The 17,135-nt window shown below is 43.1% G+C and overlaps 1 protein-coding gene across 1 annotated transcript; it reads right to left on the reverse strand.

The window, feature by feature from the left end:
* Positions 1 to 12,794: 12,794 nt before the first annotated feature.
* Positions 12,795 to 17,098, reverse strand: LOC310778783 (NLR family CARD domain-containing protein 3-like; the record flags this gene model as incomplete). The annotated part of the gene is made up of 6 exons (XM_083639231.1): positions 12,795 to 13,339; positions 13,584 to 13,630; positions 13,733 to 13,906; positions 14,353 to 14,526; positions 14,615 to 16,403; positions 16,822 to 17,098. The coding sequence occupies 6 exons, from the start codon at positions 17,096 to 17,098 to the stop codon at positions 12,795 to 12,797; spliced, it is 3,006 nt and encodes a 1,001-aa protein (XP_083495357.1).
* Positions 17,099 to 17,135: the final 37 nt, after the last annotated feature.

The following is a 17,135-nucleotide window of genomic DNA, read 5'->3' on the forward strand; positions in this document are numbered from 1 at the left end:
TGCCAAAACTAGTCGCCATGCTATTTTGTGAATAAAGCTTTCTTGTCAAATTTTACCCACTGGTCTCTCATGATTGAAATGGTGGTCTCACTCTCGACCAAGTTTCAAGATGAGGACCAGTCATGTTACCTCATATCAACAATAGCAATCAGCTCTCAACATAAGTCAAGTGTGACGTCTGTTATGACGTGCATCTCCTGACTTATATAAATCTACCTCTAGAACCTAAATTGTTTATACTAGGTATATTGACCCCCCCCCCCCCCCCCCCCCCAAAAAAAAGAAATCAATTTATGTTTGCTAGATGCTAAACGCCTTTATTGTGGAAAAATGTAAGTAGACCGCATTTAGGTCAGTGGCTCTGGAAAATTCCTGCCTATCAATGGAGAAAATAACCTATATTTTGAACGGATTCCATATGGGAACCATTAATTTTCTTTATGGAAAACACGGATTTGTCTAAGATGCTATGAGAGGTTGAGGAAACCAGGGATGCTTAAGTGATGAGTCGAGTTTGAATAGAAAGGAGAACAAAGATTTTCTTTTAATGTTTATTAATTTACTTTTCTTCTGTGTATTTTTTTCTCTATCAATGAATGAATTATTGAGATTTTTATTTTTGAACATGAGATCAAACAATCAAGCATTTTCCACATGGTTTCACATGTTATACCGAGAAAATAAATTACAGGTGTCTGCATGTTGAAAAAAGGAGAAGGAAGAAGCTAATGCTTGTAGTTTCGTACCGGTTTTATACATCTTAATTTTTTGAGACGGTTACTGTTTGTTTATCAAAAGTACAGTCATTTCTCCAAATAATAAACTATTAGTTTATCGGAAGAAATAGTTCTGGAAATAAAGAACAAAATATTCTAGAAATAAAGTACAAGAAAATACTGGGGGGAAAAAAGCAAAATATATGTCTGGATATATGAAACAGACAAGCAAAACGATTCAGTGCAACCTCTTATATTTTATAGTTCTCTAGGGTAAACATTTTAAACTGCTTTTTGAATTGAGCGATGTGTAAACTTTCTTTGATCACTTCAGGTAAATTGTTCCACAGCCTCACCCTGTTGACGGATATGCACATGCTTTTGAGTGTGGTGCGCACATTGGATTGCAAGAGATTCCCTCTCCTTCTTAAATTATAACCATTTTCTCTTTCTTTGAACCATTTTTGTATATTGTTAGGGAGTAATTTGTTTTTAGCTTTGTAAATGATTAGTGTGGTCTTGAAATCAACTAAATCCATCAATTTTAATGTTTGTAAATTTAAAAATAAATCATTTGTATGCTCATAATAGCCAACATTGTTAACTATTCTTATTGCCTTTTTTTGCATGGTGCATATTGTCTTTAGGGTGGTTTTGTAGGTATTGCCCCACACCTCAGCACAATAGGACAAATAGGGAAGAAAAAGCGAGCAATAGAGTGTGTACATTGTTTTCTGGTTCAGTATGTGTCTGACTTTGCATAGTATACCAACGGTCTTTTTGCCACTTTAAAACAGATGTGTTTGACTTGCAGTTTCCAGTTGAGACTGTGGTCAATTATTACTCCCAAGAAGGAGTTTTCATAAACTCTATCGAACTTGGTGTTATCACACAGTAAGTACTTCAATGGCTAAATGTTCTGGAATCTTGCGTTTCCCAAAAAACATAAATTTTGTTTTCTTTATGTTGAGGGATAACTTATTTGAATCAAACCACAGTTTCAACTTGGTTAGCTCATCAGAGACAATCTTCAACAGCTGTTGACGGTTCTCTCCTTCACAAAAGACATTTGTGTCATCGGCAAATATTACGAATTTAAATATATTAGAGGTATTGATAATGTCATTTATATAATATAAATCATTTTGGACCCAAAATTGAACCTTGTGGTACACCGCAGGTTATGTTTGACAGCGTTGACCTTTTCTCTCCCATCTTCACAAACTGTTGCCTATGTTCTAAATAACTTTTTATCCAATTGAGCCCTATTACCCTGATCCCATACCTTTCCAATTTTTGAAGCAAAATGTCATGATTAATTGTGTCAAAGGCCTTTTTAAGGTCAATGAATACACCTACAGCGAACTTCTTGTCGTCAATGCTGCTTGTTAGTTCTTCCACAAGGTCAATTAGTGCCAAAGCTGTAGATCGATTTGGTCTAAAACCATATTGCCTATCAGTTAGTATCTCATACTGAGATTGGCCTGTAGTTAGTGAAAAGATTCTGCTCACCGGCTTTAAAGATGGGAATGACTTTGGCTGTTTTCATCTTGGTGGGAAAGGAGCCCAGCTTCAGTGAGAGGTTGCAGATATGTGCTATGGGATCTGCTATAGCTACAATTACCTGTTTAATTAAAAATATATCGATATCATCACAATCCCTTGAAGTTTTGTTCTTAAAATGTTTAACAATGTCAATTATTTCGCTTTTATCTGTGTCTCTCAAATAAATAGTAGCCGGGTTTCTTTCCCCCAAAAATTGTGAGACACCTCCCCCTTGTGGACATTCTATTGGCTTTACTAATGTCTTGCCAATTAGCTTTTCAATATTGTCTTGATGTTTGTCTATTTGTTTTACTAATGTGGGAAAATCAATAAATATATTGTAAAAAAAACAAGTTGTTTTAGTTGCCTAAACCCAACCAGGTTGTTTCAAACGTAATTTGTGGTAGTCTGTGCTTCAGTAATTCTCTCCTCTCACTTCCAGGTAACCAGGTCATCTACTCCAGCCACTGGTTGGACGCTTCCGACTGTCAATCACTGATCTCCTCTTATGCCCCGCCCCCTTCCTCTTTATACGGTGACTCCTCCCCCTTCCCCGCTCCGCCTGGCTCCGGGTTCGACTTCCAGGAGAGCCTCCCCATCCCCCCCACACCAGGAGGGGGGAGTGGTTACTATGGCGACTATTACTCTACTGTTTGGGCGTCACCGGGTCTATCCTGGGGGGAGACCAGCGTACCAGGTGGGATTAATGTATGTCTGTCTGTCTGTCTGTCTCACCTCTACCTGTCTCTCTCATGAGTGGACAGTGTATAAGAGCGTGTATCTGATCCACATATTCTTGTGAATTTTTTTATTTTATTGTAGCCCCCCTACTCAATTCTCATTAAACATGTGTGTTGTCATTTACCTTTAACCATCGTGTATCACATGCATGTCTGCTTAAATTAGAATTTTGGATGTGATTTACCATAAACAAATAAAATAAACATAATGACTCTAACTCGGGAGGGAGAGGCCATGGTTAGCTTGTTGTATAGCTATACAAGGGATCAGCCGAGCAGCATTTTGGTAAACAAACCGGTCACTGGGTGGCAACGGCAATGGAACCCTATGGAGCCATGAGCTTTGGGAGGCTTGAAGGTCTGACTCTAGCCGGCTGACTCTGTTTCATACGTGGGTTATATACGAATGATAGAGCTTATTTTTCAAACTCATGAGAAGAGCCTCATCTGATTCATTGTCCACGTTGCACAATTGTAGACAACGGTAGATCTATAGGTGTGTGTGTGTGTGTGTGTGTGTGTGTGTGTGTGTGTGTGTGTGTGTGTGTGTGTGTGTGTGTGTGTGTGTGTGTGTGTGTGTGTGTGCGTGCGCGCGTGTGTCCCAGCAGAGCGTGAGTGTGTGAGCTGTGGGTCGAGCAGCTCCCCCCTGTGGCAGAAAGACACCGCTGCTCGTCACCTGTGTCACCGGTGCAGCCTCCAGCAGGAGAACAACAGACACGACAGACCGCTGCTGAGGCCCAAGAGGAGAGCTGTGAGACAACAGACCTGCCTGTCTGTCTGTCTGTCTGCCTGTCTGTCTGTCTGCCTGTCTGTCTGTCTGTCTGAACAGCACGAGAGCTGTGATTGGCCGTTGAAGACATGAACAGCATGAGAGCCGTTGAAGACGTGAATAGCACGAGAGCTGTGATTGGCCGTTTCCTCGGGCCGCTGGGTGGCGTGTTCACTGTTTGGGCCGCTGCTCACTCGTGCTGACAGTGCGAGCGCGAGCAACAGGCTGCAGTAACAGCCACTGGTGTCAGTAAGAATCAGAAATTCTGATTCTTACACATAATACCTTTAAGGTTGAAATATATACAGTATTGTTATGGTTATATAATTATTGGTTGGGTCATATACATACTGTATGCATGTGTGTGTGTGTGTGTGTGTGTGTGTGTGTGTGTGTGTGTGTGTGTGTGTGTGTGTGTGTGTGTGTGTGTGTGTGTGTGTGTAGCTGGTGAGTCACAGAGAGGGAACACAGTGTGTGAACTGCCTGACTGAAACCACCACACTGTGGAGGAGGAACGCTGCTGGAGAGCCGGTTTGCAATGCCTGTGGACTCTACTACAAACTACACAAGGTATTACTAACTACTAATTCTACTACAAACTACACAAGAAGGTACTACTAACTCTACTACAAACTACAAGGTATTACTACCTACCAACACGAGGGTCACAGGTTCACGCCCCCGTGTTACCTCCGGCTTGGTCGGGCGTCCATACAGGCACGATTGGCTGCGTCTGCAGGTGGGAAGCTGGATTAGGGGTATGTGCCCTGCTCGCTGCACTAGCGCCTCCTCTGGTCGGTCGGGGCGCCTGTTCGGGGCGGAAGGGAACTGATGGGAATAGCGTGATCCTCCCACGTGCTACGCCCTGCCGGTGAAGCTCCCCGCTGTCAGGTGAAAAGAAGCGGCTGGCAACTGCGCATGTGTTGGAGGAAGCATGGTGCTAGTCTATGCTCTATGACTCTCCCCAGATCGGCAGAGGGTGGAGCAGTGACCAGGGCAGCAAGGGGAAAAATTGGCCAAGTAGGCTACAAAAATCGAACTAGGCTACTAACTCTACTACAAACTACACAAGGTACTACTAACTACTAACTCTACTACAAACTACACAAAGTACTACTAACTCTACTACAAACTACTCAAGGTTGGTTGGCTATTCCTAACTACTATATCTACTACAAACTACACAAAGTACTACTAACTCTACTAGAAAACTACTCAAGGCATTACTACTAACTACTAACTCTACTATAAGGATAGCTAATGTAGCTAACAGCCAGCTAGCTAGTTAACATGCCAGAATGCCCTCGGTCATAATGAAATTGTCATTACGTATGACTATAGCCTTCCATCGAGTCGTATGTGTCATCGTTCCATTTTAGCAACTAACTAGCACAAAATTAAGTTATTTGTCAAAAGAATATTTGGTGAACATTGTAGCTAATTAACACTGTCAGGACACATTATGAAATATCTTAAAAATTAGAAAATACTCTGGAAGGGGCCTTTAAACATCTGGAATGAAGTTATGGGAAATTTTGTGATTGGCCCAACAGATGACTGCATCATATTTCCTGTCGTCTTGTCACATTTTACATTTAATTTGATTCAACTGAATGTTCCCATTATCCTGCTGTTCTCAGATCAACAGGCCGTTATCCATGAAGAAAGATGGAATCCAGACCAGGAACCGCAAGGTGACCAATCACAGCAAGAGGAGCAGGAAGAGGAAGGCTGGTCAATCAGAGACTGAGCTGTCCAGGCTGGTCCCGCCCACTGAGGACGCCATGTGTGACTCATACACACATCCGTCCTGTAACAACTACACCTCCTCTTCCTCCTCTCTCCTTCCCTCTCTCTCTCTCTTTTTCCTCTGAACTCTCCTCTCTTCCCTGCATACCAAGCCTGCTTTAGGTTTCCAAACTGTGGCCCAGGACATCCAGGGAGGCCGGAGGGCATCCCAGTGGGTCCCAGGTTTGTCTCACAGTATACTGGTTTATATAGACGGTTTTAACTTGACAACATAAAGTTTCTAAATGGCCCCTAGCTTACTTCCTGTTGCAGTGTTTGCCAGTGGCGGCTGGTCACTAGAGGGCGCTGGAGAAGAAAATCCACCTAACAAAGCCTTATTAAACATCATAGTCTAAATTAATTGGATAATGTGAAATAATTATAAAATAATAATTGCATATCACACAATGTGCCTGGGTAGTCTACAGTGTCAGTATCTTGATTTGGACAGACGAAAAAGGTCTCTGTGTGCTCAGTTATGCTCTGGAACTCTTAGCACTGGAGACTGGCAGGTTTAATGCTACCGCTGAAGAAGATATACTTTCTTTACTTAGTGATTTATGTGAAATTGAAAACGAGATTCATTTTCTGTTCTATTGTACTGCATGTGATGATACAAGGGAGATTCTCTTCAGTAAAATGTCCTATATTTATCTTGACTTTTTTTTAGTTGGATGATTATGAGAAACTTGAGTTGTGTTTAAAAAAAGGAACCTTCTTCATAGCAAATTTGATCTGCCAGGCCTAAAACAGAACGTTTTGTTCAGAAAGTGATGTAATGATGTTTTGTTGTTTGAACACTATGTTGATTTGTGACTTATTTACTATAGTGCTGAGTTATGTTGTGTTGTGTTGTGTTATGTATCGTGTATTTGTATTTTGTGTGTCTTGTAAGCCCATGTGGGCGGGGCACCGTAGTGTGCATGACACAAAATAAAAACAATCAATCAAACCAGCCTTTCTCTGCAAGTCTTTGCTGCTCAAGTCTTTATGCAAAACCTCATTGTTCCCGAAGCTCGTCATTCCTCTGTGAGCGGTTTCCTCCTCCATGAACAGTGTTGGAGGTAACGCATTACAAAAGTAATATATTGCAGTAACACAGTAATATATCGTATTACCAATACTTATGTAATTTTATACCAGTTACTATGTCAAGTAACGCAAGTTACAACTTGAAACTGTGCTGCTGTCAGCTCCTCATTAGGTTGCATTGAGTTACATTGATGCATTCATCCAGCTACTAAATAAAAAGAGTATTAAGTTATACATTATCATGATGTGTTCAAATGTGAAACTTCACAGAAAAAGTGTTAGAGTGAATTATGCAAATAACGACTATAGAATCTATAGTATATCTATAGTATAGTATAGTATAGTGTCATCTATAGTATAGATGACAATAACAAAGGGAAAGAATAACATTTAGAATTTTGGATGGTTTACACTGACTTCAGGACTTCTTTTTTGAGATGGTTCTAACCGTGGTGTCGTTCTGCGGTTATTTTGGTGAAAGTAATGCAAAAGTAGTGTAATAAGTAACGAGTTACTCTACACAGACAGTAATATTGTAAAGTAACATTACTTTCAAATGACAGTAACTTTATGTAGTATATTACATTTTGAAAGTAACTTGCCAAACACTATCCAGGAATCACATTATATTCAGCCAATCAGCAGTAAGATTTTATTTGTTTACAAGTTATTAACGCTGGAAAATCAAATATCCAGTCTGAAGATAACTTCACTGCGGTCACCATAACCACACTAGAACAGATACAATGGTCATTCCCCTTCAAATGGTAAATGGACTGTATTTATAGAGCACATTTTATATAGGCCTAGTCTATCGACCACCCTACTAGTGGGGCGGCTGTAGTAGCTCAGGAGGTAGAGCAGGTCCTCCCCCACTCGCCTTGGATAAAAGAGGTTGGTGGTTTGATTCTCGCCTCCTCCAGTCTGCGTGTCCTTGGGCAAGACACTGAACCCCAAATTGCTCCCGATGGTGTGCCAGCACCCCACGTGGCAGCTTGCCGCCATCGGTGTGTGAATGGGTGAATTATATAAATGCCATTTACCATGACCCGATTTTGTCTCTTGGAAGGAAATCTGAGATTTATTTTTATTTTTATTAGATATGATTTTATCCAGAACTCCATGACTGTCTGTATTGTAGGTAGATAGATAACAGACTGTCTGTATTGTAGGTAGAGAGATAACAGACTGCCTGTATTGTAGGTAGAGAGATAACAGACTGTCTGTATTGTAGGTAGAGAGATAACAGACTGTCTGTATTGTAGGTAGAGAGATAACAGACTGTCTGTATTGTAGGTAGAGAGATAACAGACTGTCTGTATTGTAGGTAGAGAGATAACAGACTGTCTGTATTGTAGGTAGAGAGATAACAGACTGTCTGTATTGTAGGTAGATAGATAACATACTGTCTGTATTGTAGGTAGAGAGATAACAGACTGTCTGTATTGTAGGTAGATAGATAACATACTGTCTGTATTGTTGGTAGATAGATAACAGAAAATATATCATCACAGTCATTCTTCTATTCAAATAGTGTTCACTTCTTGTAAATGAAATAATGTTGAAATGTCACAAGTAATCAGTTTGCTGGGGACCTCCTGGAACCCTCTGAAGTACCCCTGATGGTCCCTGGACCCCAGGTTGAGAAACACTGCTGTAGGACTGTGTTATCATAACCCGCAGAGCTAAACTGTCCACAGAACTCAGCAGCTTGTTCCTCAAACACCTTCTCAGTAGGCTGTGCTGCAGTATCCTATACCTGATTCTCTTAAGCCTCCACAACTGACTACAGGACAAACACTGTAAGAGCAGGGTGGTGATTGCAAAGGTCGGTTCACCAACTCTCCTGTCTCATTCAGTCATGTTTAGCCTCTCTTCAAATGATTTAATTTGTGCCAAAGACTGGTCATTTACCATTTATTGTACTGATGTTTTGTTTTTGTTTGTACCATACCACAATGTGTGGTCTAGAGTAAAATAAAGGCAGATGCTATTTGCACCCGGGTGTAAATAGCTTATGTGTCAGCTATTCTATTAGCAAACACTGCAACAGGAAGCAAACTAGGGGCAATTTAGAATGTTTATGTTGTCAGGTTAAAACCGTCTATAAGAGCAGACCAGAGTGATGGAGACATTGTGGATGACCACGGGCCTAAGGTCAAAGGTCACCCATTGCCTTCAGGTCAGACACCAGCATCTCCTCAGTGTTCCTCACATTCAGCACAAGCTGGTTAGTGTCATACCATCGCACAAACCTCTCTGTTCCAGAGCTGAACAGATGAACTGCTGTCTCTGCATGAGGCCAAGATGGCTGTCTCATCTGAAGCCCATGGCACCCCAATCAAATATTACCCAACAACTGTTAGAGGTTTGATTGGTGTGCCATGGGCTTGAGAGCATAATGCCATGGCTCTCTGGGTGGTTTGTGTGCAGTGTGAAGAGGCCTGACACAGCCCTGAGGGGCACCAGGAGCTGAGAGAGGAGACAGAGGAGGTGAGGAGGATGCTGCCCCCTCCCCCCTCCCCCCTGCATCACTGTGGCTGCCTGCCTGCTGCCTGGGGGCCGTTGTGCAACGCACCAGGAGGCTTCTGGCTTTCCGGACTTTCACAGAGAGAGGGCCAGAGAGGAAAAGACCTGAACAGATGAACAGAGTGCCGTTAGTGGTCATGCCAACGTCTCTCTCTCTCTCTCTCTCTTCCGCTCGGGGCGTTCAGGCGTCCATGTTGCGTTGGGGCGGCTGGTTTTCGGCCCTACGTGGGGAAACGCTGCCAGCCCATAGATTAGCAACCACAAGACATGGGTCCGAACACACACACACACACACGCATGTACGTACGTGCACGCACACACACACACACACACACGCACGCACGCACGCACACACACACTCACACATAAACACCCACATATGAACACACACAAATACACACACAGGGGCATCCGTTGAGTCGTTATGGCCACATAGAGCCACCACCCGATCAACACCCCATCCCCTCCACGTGCACTCTCATACTCACACTCACACACACACCAAACAGCTGTGTGTGTGTGTGTGTGTGTGTGTGTGTGTGTGTGTGTGTGTGTGGTTGTGCTGCCCAGCTTATCTCTCTCTCTCTCTCTCTCTCTCCGTTTCTCTCTCATGTCTCTCTCTGAAGGCCGAGGGCTGATCACACACAGCACAGTCAATAAAGGACAATAAAAAAGACAAAGAAATAGAACTAGATATAAGACAGGACACACTCTGATGGACCTACAATAATAATAATAATAATAATAATAATAATAATAATAATAATGCAAGCAGCCTCGATAGGTATTCACACTGCAGTAATTTCTATGACATCACTGATGATGTCACAATGTCTATGATGTGATAGGATGGTGGATGTTGATTGTGTTCGTGTCGGTCGGACACATGGCCTAAAATGGCCTGTGAAGGCCTAAAAATGTAAAATATGGCTGTAGATGTCAGGAGGAGGAGTCAGTCAGTGGAGCATGTAGCTCTGAGGTGTATGAGTATGGGACGCAGAGAGAGGTGATGAAGGAGAATCTGAGGGAGTTCACGGTGCAGGAAATCACATTAAAGGGATTATTGAGCACGAGAGCACAGAGCAGGGCTCTGTTAGCTTTTGTAAGGGATACACGTTTTTTTTAGTAGTGTATGAAGTAATTTAGGTGTGTGTGTATGGGGGGGGGGGGGGGGTGAGGGTGTGTGAGTCTGTGTGTGGGTGTGTGTTAAGGGATTTCGATTGTATAAGCAATGATCTGATCCATACTGGGAGCAGAATGTGGCGCTAATTTACCAATAAGCTGGATGCTTCTGCTGTAGAGAGAGAGTCAGAGTCACTTTATTTGCCATTTACAGTAGAGACTGCATTGGAATTGGGGTGCTAGGAGCTTAAAAACATACACATAACAAATCACAGGACAACATATGAAAACATTAAGATACCGCGTAAAAAGAATAAAAGTAATAAAAGGGTTAAAAATGTAAAAAGATGAAAAGAGACAAGTGCATATGTGGATAGAACCGAGTTCTCCAGCTCAAGTTTTAAAGTGCAAGATAATTAAAGTGCACGTGAATTAAGATAAAGTGCCTATGCATAGAGGCAGCATTGCACGTACAGTCAGGTATAAGACATCTTATACAGAGACAAACAGGAGAAGAGGAAGAAGAAAAGAGACCCAAGGGGACGAGAAGGACAGAATGTAGGGAAACAGTGAATGGATAAATGATATGATATGATATATTGCTTTATTGTCAGCACTGCTGAAATTTGTCTTGCGACCCAGCAGCCATTGTATGCAAAAACAAAGGACATGTATACACATTACACACATTAACATGACACAGTGAAAACATAAGATATTGACATACATAGAAACATACAATCGAGAGCACCGTCCACTGCTCAGCCTATCTCTGGCTTAGCTCCTGGTTGAGCCTCAAAGTCGATTGATGGACAAATGACCAAATCCAGAAGCGGGTGGTAACATAAAGAATGTCAACTGCCATAAAACACCAAAGAAGAAGAAGTAGTGGCCCCCATAGGCGGACCTTTCTTTTCTAACCCGTGAGGACCACTTTTATGACTTTTGGAGCGTAAATGCGTTTTTTTTAACAAGATTTTTAGAAAACGCTTCAAAAGGCATAAAAGTGATTCACGTTTGTGAAGATTATCGTACTGACACAAAGGCCACAGTTTCATAAACTTTTGTTAACCACATACCTTATTTTATGCATTTAAGTGACATCACCATTCTAAAACCCTATTGACTTTTCCCTGTAGGATCCAGGAAGTCCGGGGCTGAATCCGAATAGTCACTCCTACCTCCTTTTCCTACCTTTTCCTTGACCTCACCGGAAGTAAAACATGCAGTGTTTTTTTGTTTTGTTTTGTTTTTGCCCCACGTAGGCGACACTATTAAGCTTCTCTGGGGTCAATACGCCACTGGTGACTGAAACATTAATTTGTTAGCAAGTAGGAGGAGCTTAATGTAGCCTACGTGGGGAGGGGAGAAACATTGCGTGTTTTACTTCCGGCGAGGTCAAAGAAAAGGTAGGAAAATGAGTTAGGAGTAGTGACTATTCGGATGGAGCCCTGGACTTCCGCCTTCCATGCTACTTCTGGACTCATTCCTGCGGTGCTCTATTAACCCCCACCAATTAAGGACAATTGCTTGTTGGGGCGTCAGGTAGTGTAGCGTTAGATTCCCTGCCTAACACAAGGGTCACAGGTTCACACCTGCGTGTTACCTCCAGCTTGTTTGGGCGTCCATACAGGCACGATTGGCTGGGGTCTGCGGGTGGGAAGCCGGATTCGGGGTATGTGTCCTGATCGCTGCACTAGCGCCTTCTCTGGCCGGTCGGGCCGTATGGTCAGGGCAGAAGGGAACTGGTGGGAATAGCGTGACCATGTGCTACGTCCTGCCTGTGAAGCTCCCGCTGTCAGGTGTAATTAAAGAAGCGGCTGGCAACTGCACATGTGTCGGAGGAAGCATGATGCTAGTCTAGCTCTCCCCAGCTCGGCAGAGGGTGGAGCAGCGACCGGGGCAGCAGGGGGAAAAATTGGTCAAGTACAATTGGGGAGAAAATGGGGGGGAAATCCAGAAAAAAAAGACAATTGCTTGTTTGTGAGGCTTGCGCCGGATATGGATCCTTTTCAAAATGTAATGGGCTCTTCCTTGGCTACACCCTTCCACAACAAAACTTCACGAAAATATGACCAGTAGTTTTTCTTTCTTTTCTAGGTGGAGACGGTATCGAGCTGGAGCAGCATCAGGCAGTGAGCTGCAGGCAGCGGAGGAAAGGCACACGATGCAGTAGTCAGAGACATTTTGTGAGAGCAGGTGCTCAACTTCAGCACCTGCCCACTCTCACAAGAACATACAGTCAGGCTCGGGTGATCACACTTGAAGTGCTCTCCCACTTCCAATTTGCACGTTTGGGGGGGGGGGGGGGGGGGGTCAATTAGGATAGGCGAAAATAGGACATCACCTGGGGTCTATCTGTGCACATCCCTGGCAACTGAGTACAGTAAAATAAGCTCAAGGAAAATTACTGTCATTTATTGTAGGTATACACATACATACATAGCTCCTACACATACATAGTACATAGCTGCTAGATTATAGGCTCAGGGCACAACTTGGCAAGTCTGTTATTTTGAGCTTCTTTTATTTTTACACAATTTATCTCCCGCTCTAGCCTATCTGACACAGAGACACTGAGGAACCAGACAATGCAGAGTCAAACCTAAATCCTGGGTAGAGTGGTTCAGTGAATGTGGAGTGGAAGGTGTGGAGGTGGTGCAGTGTGTCAGAGGAAACTGTGTAAAAGGACAGAGAGCCAGCAGGCCAGTCCAGATACACTGCTACTCTGTCAGAGCCAGGGGACGAGAGGGAAGGTATGTGTCTTCTTCTGTTATTGTGCCGGGCAGAGTACCTGTTTTCATAGCAGGACAAACTCCAAGACTTTTCATTCATTCCAATCCAGCAGTCAGCACCCCCTCCTCTCCTACCGATTCCTATGTAAGTCACTCCAATATCAACCACTCCGTTCCTCTCGACCTCCCAGTAACAGCGACCAGTCAGACCATGTCTACATAGCAACTCATAATAGAAGTCAAATCTGTCTGCATGATCAGGGTATGGCTGCTCCTCTCCCACCACTGTCACCTTTCTGTTGTCTTCAGACAGGAGGAGGTCTCTGTGTGCTGTGTTTGGGTCCAATGTGAGTTCACAGGCATCTGATGAGAGAACAAGACTCAATATAGTAGCAGCTTTTCATCTAATACACCTGCTCTCTTTATCTATTGTTGATTATTAACAACTTGACTGCAAATTGTATACAGTTTGATGATGTCTCATGATCCTGATTGACAGTAGGATCTGAATAAAGGGACGTCTCATTCTGTGGTGTGTAGATGGACTTTCTCTCAGTTGTTTAATGTGTTGCATTGTTTTCATGAATCAAATTAAATACACACTTACACTTCCTCAGACCTGGTTTCAACCACTGCTCTCCACCATGGTCCACACTGGGGAATAAACAATGTCAGATCAGCAGATTTTCTTTGATGATGGACACAAGGCCATTTATTAAGCTTCAATATGAAGGATTTCCATTCACAGATTTCCACATGAGAGAGTCCAGCCTCCAGTGTGGATCATCCAGTCTAGCAGAGAGCAGCTTCACTCCTGAGGCTCCTGGATGATTGTAGCTCAGGTCCAGCTCTCTCAGATGGGAGGGGTTGGAGCTCAGAGCTGAGGCCAGAGAAGCACAGCCTTCCTCTTTGAGCAGACAGCCTGACAGCCTACACACACACACACACACACACACACACACACACACACACACACACACACACACACACACACACACACACACAAGCAACAAACAGCAACATATTGTGGCCAGTGATGTATAGTTTGGAGTGTTGAGATAAAACAATAATGATAATTATATTTGTGCATTTTCCTCAATTTTGAAATAAAACCAGCATGGTAATTTCCAATAATGACAAAGAGTTCCTGTCTTAAAATATATTTTCAGTTATTTTCAACCTGGACCTTGTTTAAAAAATATCCTTTAACAGTTGACCCAATTATCAGGTTTATTATGTTTTGTATTTTATGTTTCAACAATAGAGACAGTAAGGAGAGGAAAATCCTACAGTTCAGGTATCTTCACTGACATTAATATGTACTGTATATAATGCACCATTTAAATGGTCTGTTGAACAGTAACAGTGATCCTGACCTGAGACTTTCCAGTTTACAATGTGGACTCCACAGCCCAGCAGAGAGCAGCTTCACTCCTGAATCCTGCAAGTCGTTGTTACTCAGGTCCAGCTCTCTTAGACTAGAGGACTGGGAGCTGAGAACTGAGGCCAGAGCTTCACAGCTTCTCTCTGACAGCTGACAGCCACTCAGCCTGAGGTGATGAAGAAAAACAACTTTTTTCTCTCCTGTATAAAACATCACATCAAATATTGAATCTATAAATTTTTCTATGCACTTACAGGGCTTTATTGGAGGATTTGATCACTGGCAGCAGCTTCAGAAGAGCCTCCTCTGAAGCAGAGTATTTCTTCAGGTCAAACACGTCCAGCTTTTCTTCTGATGACAGTAAGATGAAGACCAGAGCCGACCAATGAGCAGGGGAGAGTTTGACTGTATAGAGACTTCTTAATCTCAGGGACAGTTGGATCTGCTGCACTAGAGAACGCTCATTCAGCTCATTCAGACAGTGAAACAGATTGATGCTTCTCTCTGGAGAGGGATTCTCCTTGATCTTCTCATGGATGTACTGGACTGTTTCCTGATTTGTCTGTGAGCTACTTCCTCTCTGTGTCAGCAGGCCTCGTAGGAGACTCTGATTCGTCTGCAGTGAAAGACCCAGGAAGAAGCGGAGGAACAAATCCAGGTGTCCATTTGGACTCTGTAAGGCCTTGTCCACAGCACTCTGGTAGAGGCAATTTACCTGAGATTTGTCTCTGGAGGTTGATTGTGGATCTGACAGCAGATTGATACCAGAGCCGTTGAATGAGACGAAGACATGAACAGCAGCCAGAAACTCCTGAATGCTCAGATGGACAAAGCAGAAGACTTGGTCCTGGTACAGCCCATGCTCCTCTTTAAAGATCTGTGTGAACAGTCCTGAGCACACTGAGGCTGCTCTAATATCAATGCCACACTCTGTCAGGTCAGCTTCATAGAAGATCAGGTGGCCTTTCTCAAGCTGCTCAAAAGCAAGTTTTCCCAGAGAGAGAATCATCTTCCTGCTCTCTGTAGTCCAGTGTGGATCTGTCTCAGCTCTCCCATGATACTTGACGTTCCCCCGTTTGGACTGAACCACCAGGAAGTGGATGTACATCTCAGTCAGGGTATTGGGCAGGTCTCCTCTCCCACTGGTTTTCAACACATGGTCCAGAACTGTAGCAGTGATCCAGCAGAAGACTGGGATGTGGCACATGATGTGGAGGCTTTGTGAAGTCTTGATGTGTGAGATGATTCTGCTGGCCTGCTCCTCATCTCTGAATCTCTTCCTGAAGTACTCCTCTTTCTGTTGGTCAGTGAAGCCTCTCACCTCTGTCACCACATCAACACACTCCAAAGGGATTTGATTGGCTGCTGCAGGCCGTGTGGTCATCCAGAGGCGAGCAAAGGGAAGCAGTTTCCCCTTGATGAGGTTTGTCAGGAGCACATCCACTGAGGTTGACTCTGTGATATCAGTCACAATCTCATTATTCTGGAAGTCTAGAGGAAGTCGACATTCATCCAGACCATCGAAGATTAACAAAACCTGGTACTTGTCAAACCTGCCGATTCCTGCTTCTTTGGTCTCAGGAAAGAAGTGATGAAGAAGTTTCACCAAGCTGTACTTTTTCCCTTCCAGTAAATTCAACTGTCGGAAAGTAAATGGAAATGTGAACTGTATATCCTGGTTGGCTTTGTCTTCAGCCCAGTCCAGAGTGAACTTCTGTGTTAAGACCGTTTTCCCAATGCCAGCCACTCCCTTTGTCATCACTGTTCTGATTGATTCATCTTGTCCAGGTAAGGGTTTAAAGATATCTTCAATTGTGACTGCATTTTCTGGTCTCACTTGTGTCCTGGATGCCGTTTCAATCTGTCTGACTTCATGTTTGCAGTCGGCCTCTCCAGTCTCTTCCTCTGTCATATAGAGCTCTGTGAAGATCTCAATCAGAAGTAAGCCTATCAACTTTCGTGATTTTCTGATTCCCTCAAACAAACGCTGAAACTTCTTCTTCAGGCTGGATTTGTGTCTATGCTGGCACTCAGCAAGAATCTCTGAAAAAATAAACATTACATCAGTGAGAGGATGATAATATGAGTAATGCAAACACTTTGTGGTAAATGTCCACATTCCTAAAAGAATCAATCAGTTATTACTGGTGGGTGGACAAGCAGATCCTAACCAGGCCTAAGGTGTAACATTGTAAAGATGTTCAAATAAGAATTTGTTCTTAATGACTTGCCTGGTTAAATAAAGGTTAAATAAAATAAAATAAAATTCCTTTTTCCTGACAGTTACAATAAACACAGTCACTCAAAAGGCAGCTTGTGTATTTTCACACATCTATTGTATGGATTTGGGCAATCAATGTAAATGATACAGCTTGCACTCTATATAAATTGTTAGTATCAAGTTCTGCACAATAAATAATGCATGATTGCATACTGTAATGTGCTAATCTCCGTGATTCACCTTTGGGTCCTGAGCTTGTGTTTGATAAACGCTCCAGTAGATCATTCTTCATGATCTTCTTCAAAACCTCTTTGGTCACCTCCAGAGTGTATTCGCTGTAGGTCTGGACCATCTGGTCCACTGTGTCCAGCCTGTCTGCATTCTCCAGTCGACTCTTTGGGATGGCTGAGAAGCCTTCCAGGATGCCAGCCTGCTGCAGGAACCACTTGAACTTCTTGAACTCTTCATCTCCCAAATCCTCCAAAGTTCCCAAGAGCAGCTCTACAGGAGTTGCCATCATTGCTCCCTGGTCAAATGAGGAAATTCAACTCAGA

The sequence above is a fragment of the Poromitra crassiceps genome (assembly GCF_964638095.1).
Source record: "Poromitra crassiceps genome assembly, chromosome: 6".
NCBI lineage: Eukaryota > Metazoa > Chordata > Actinopteri > Beryciformes > Melamphaidae > Poromitra > Poromitra crassiceps.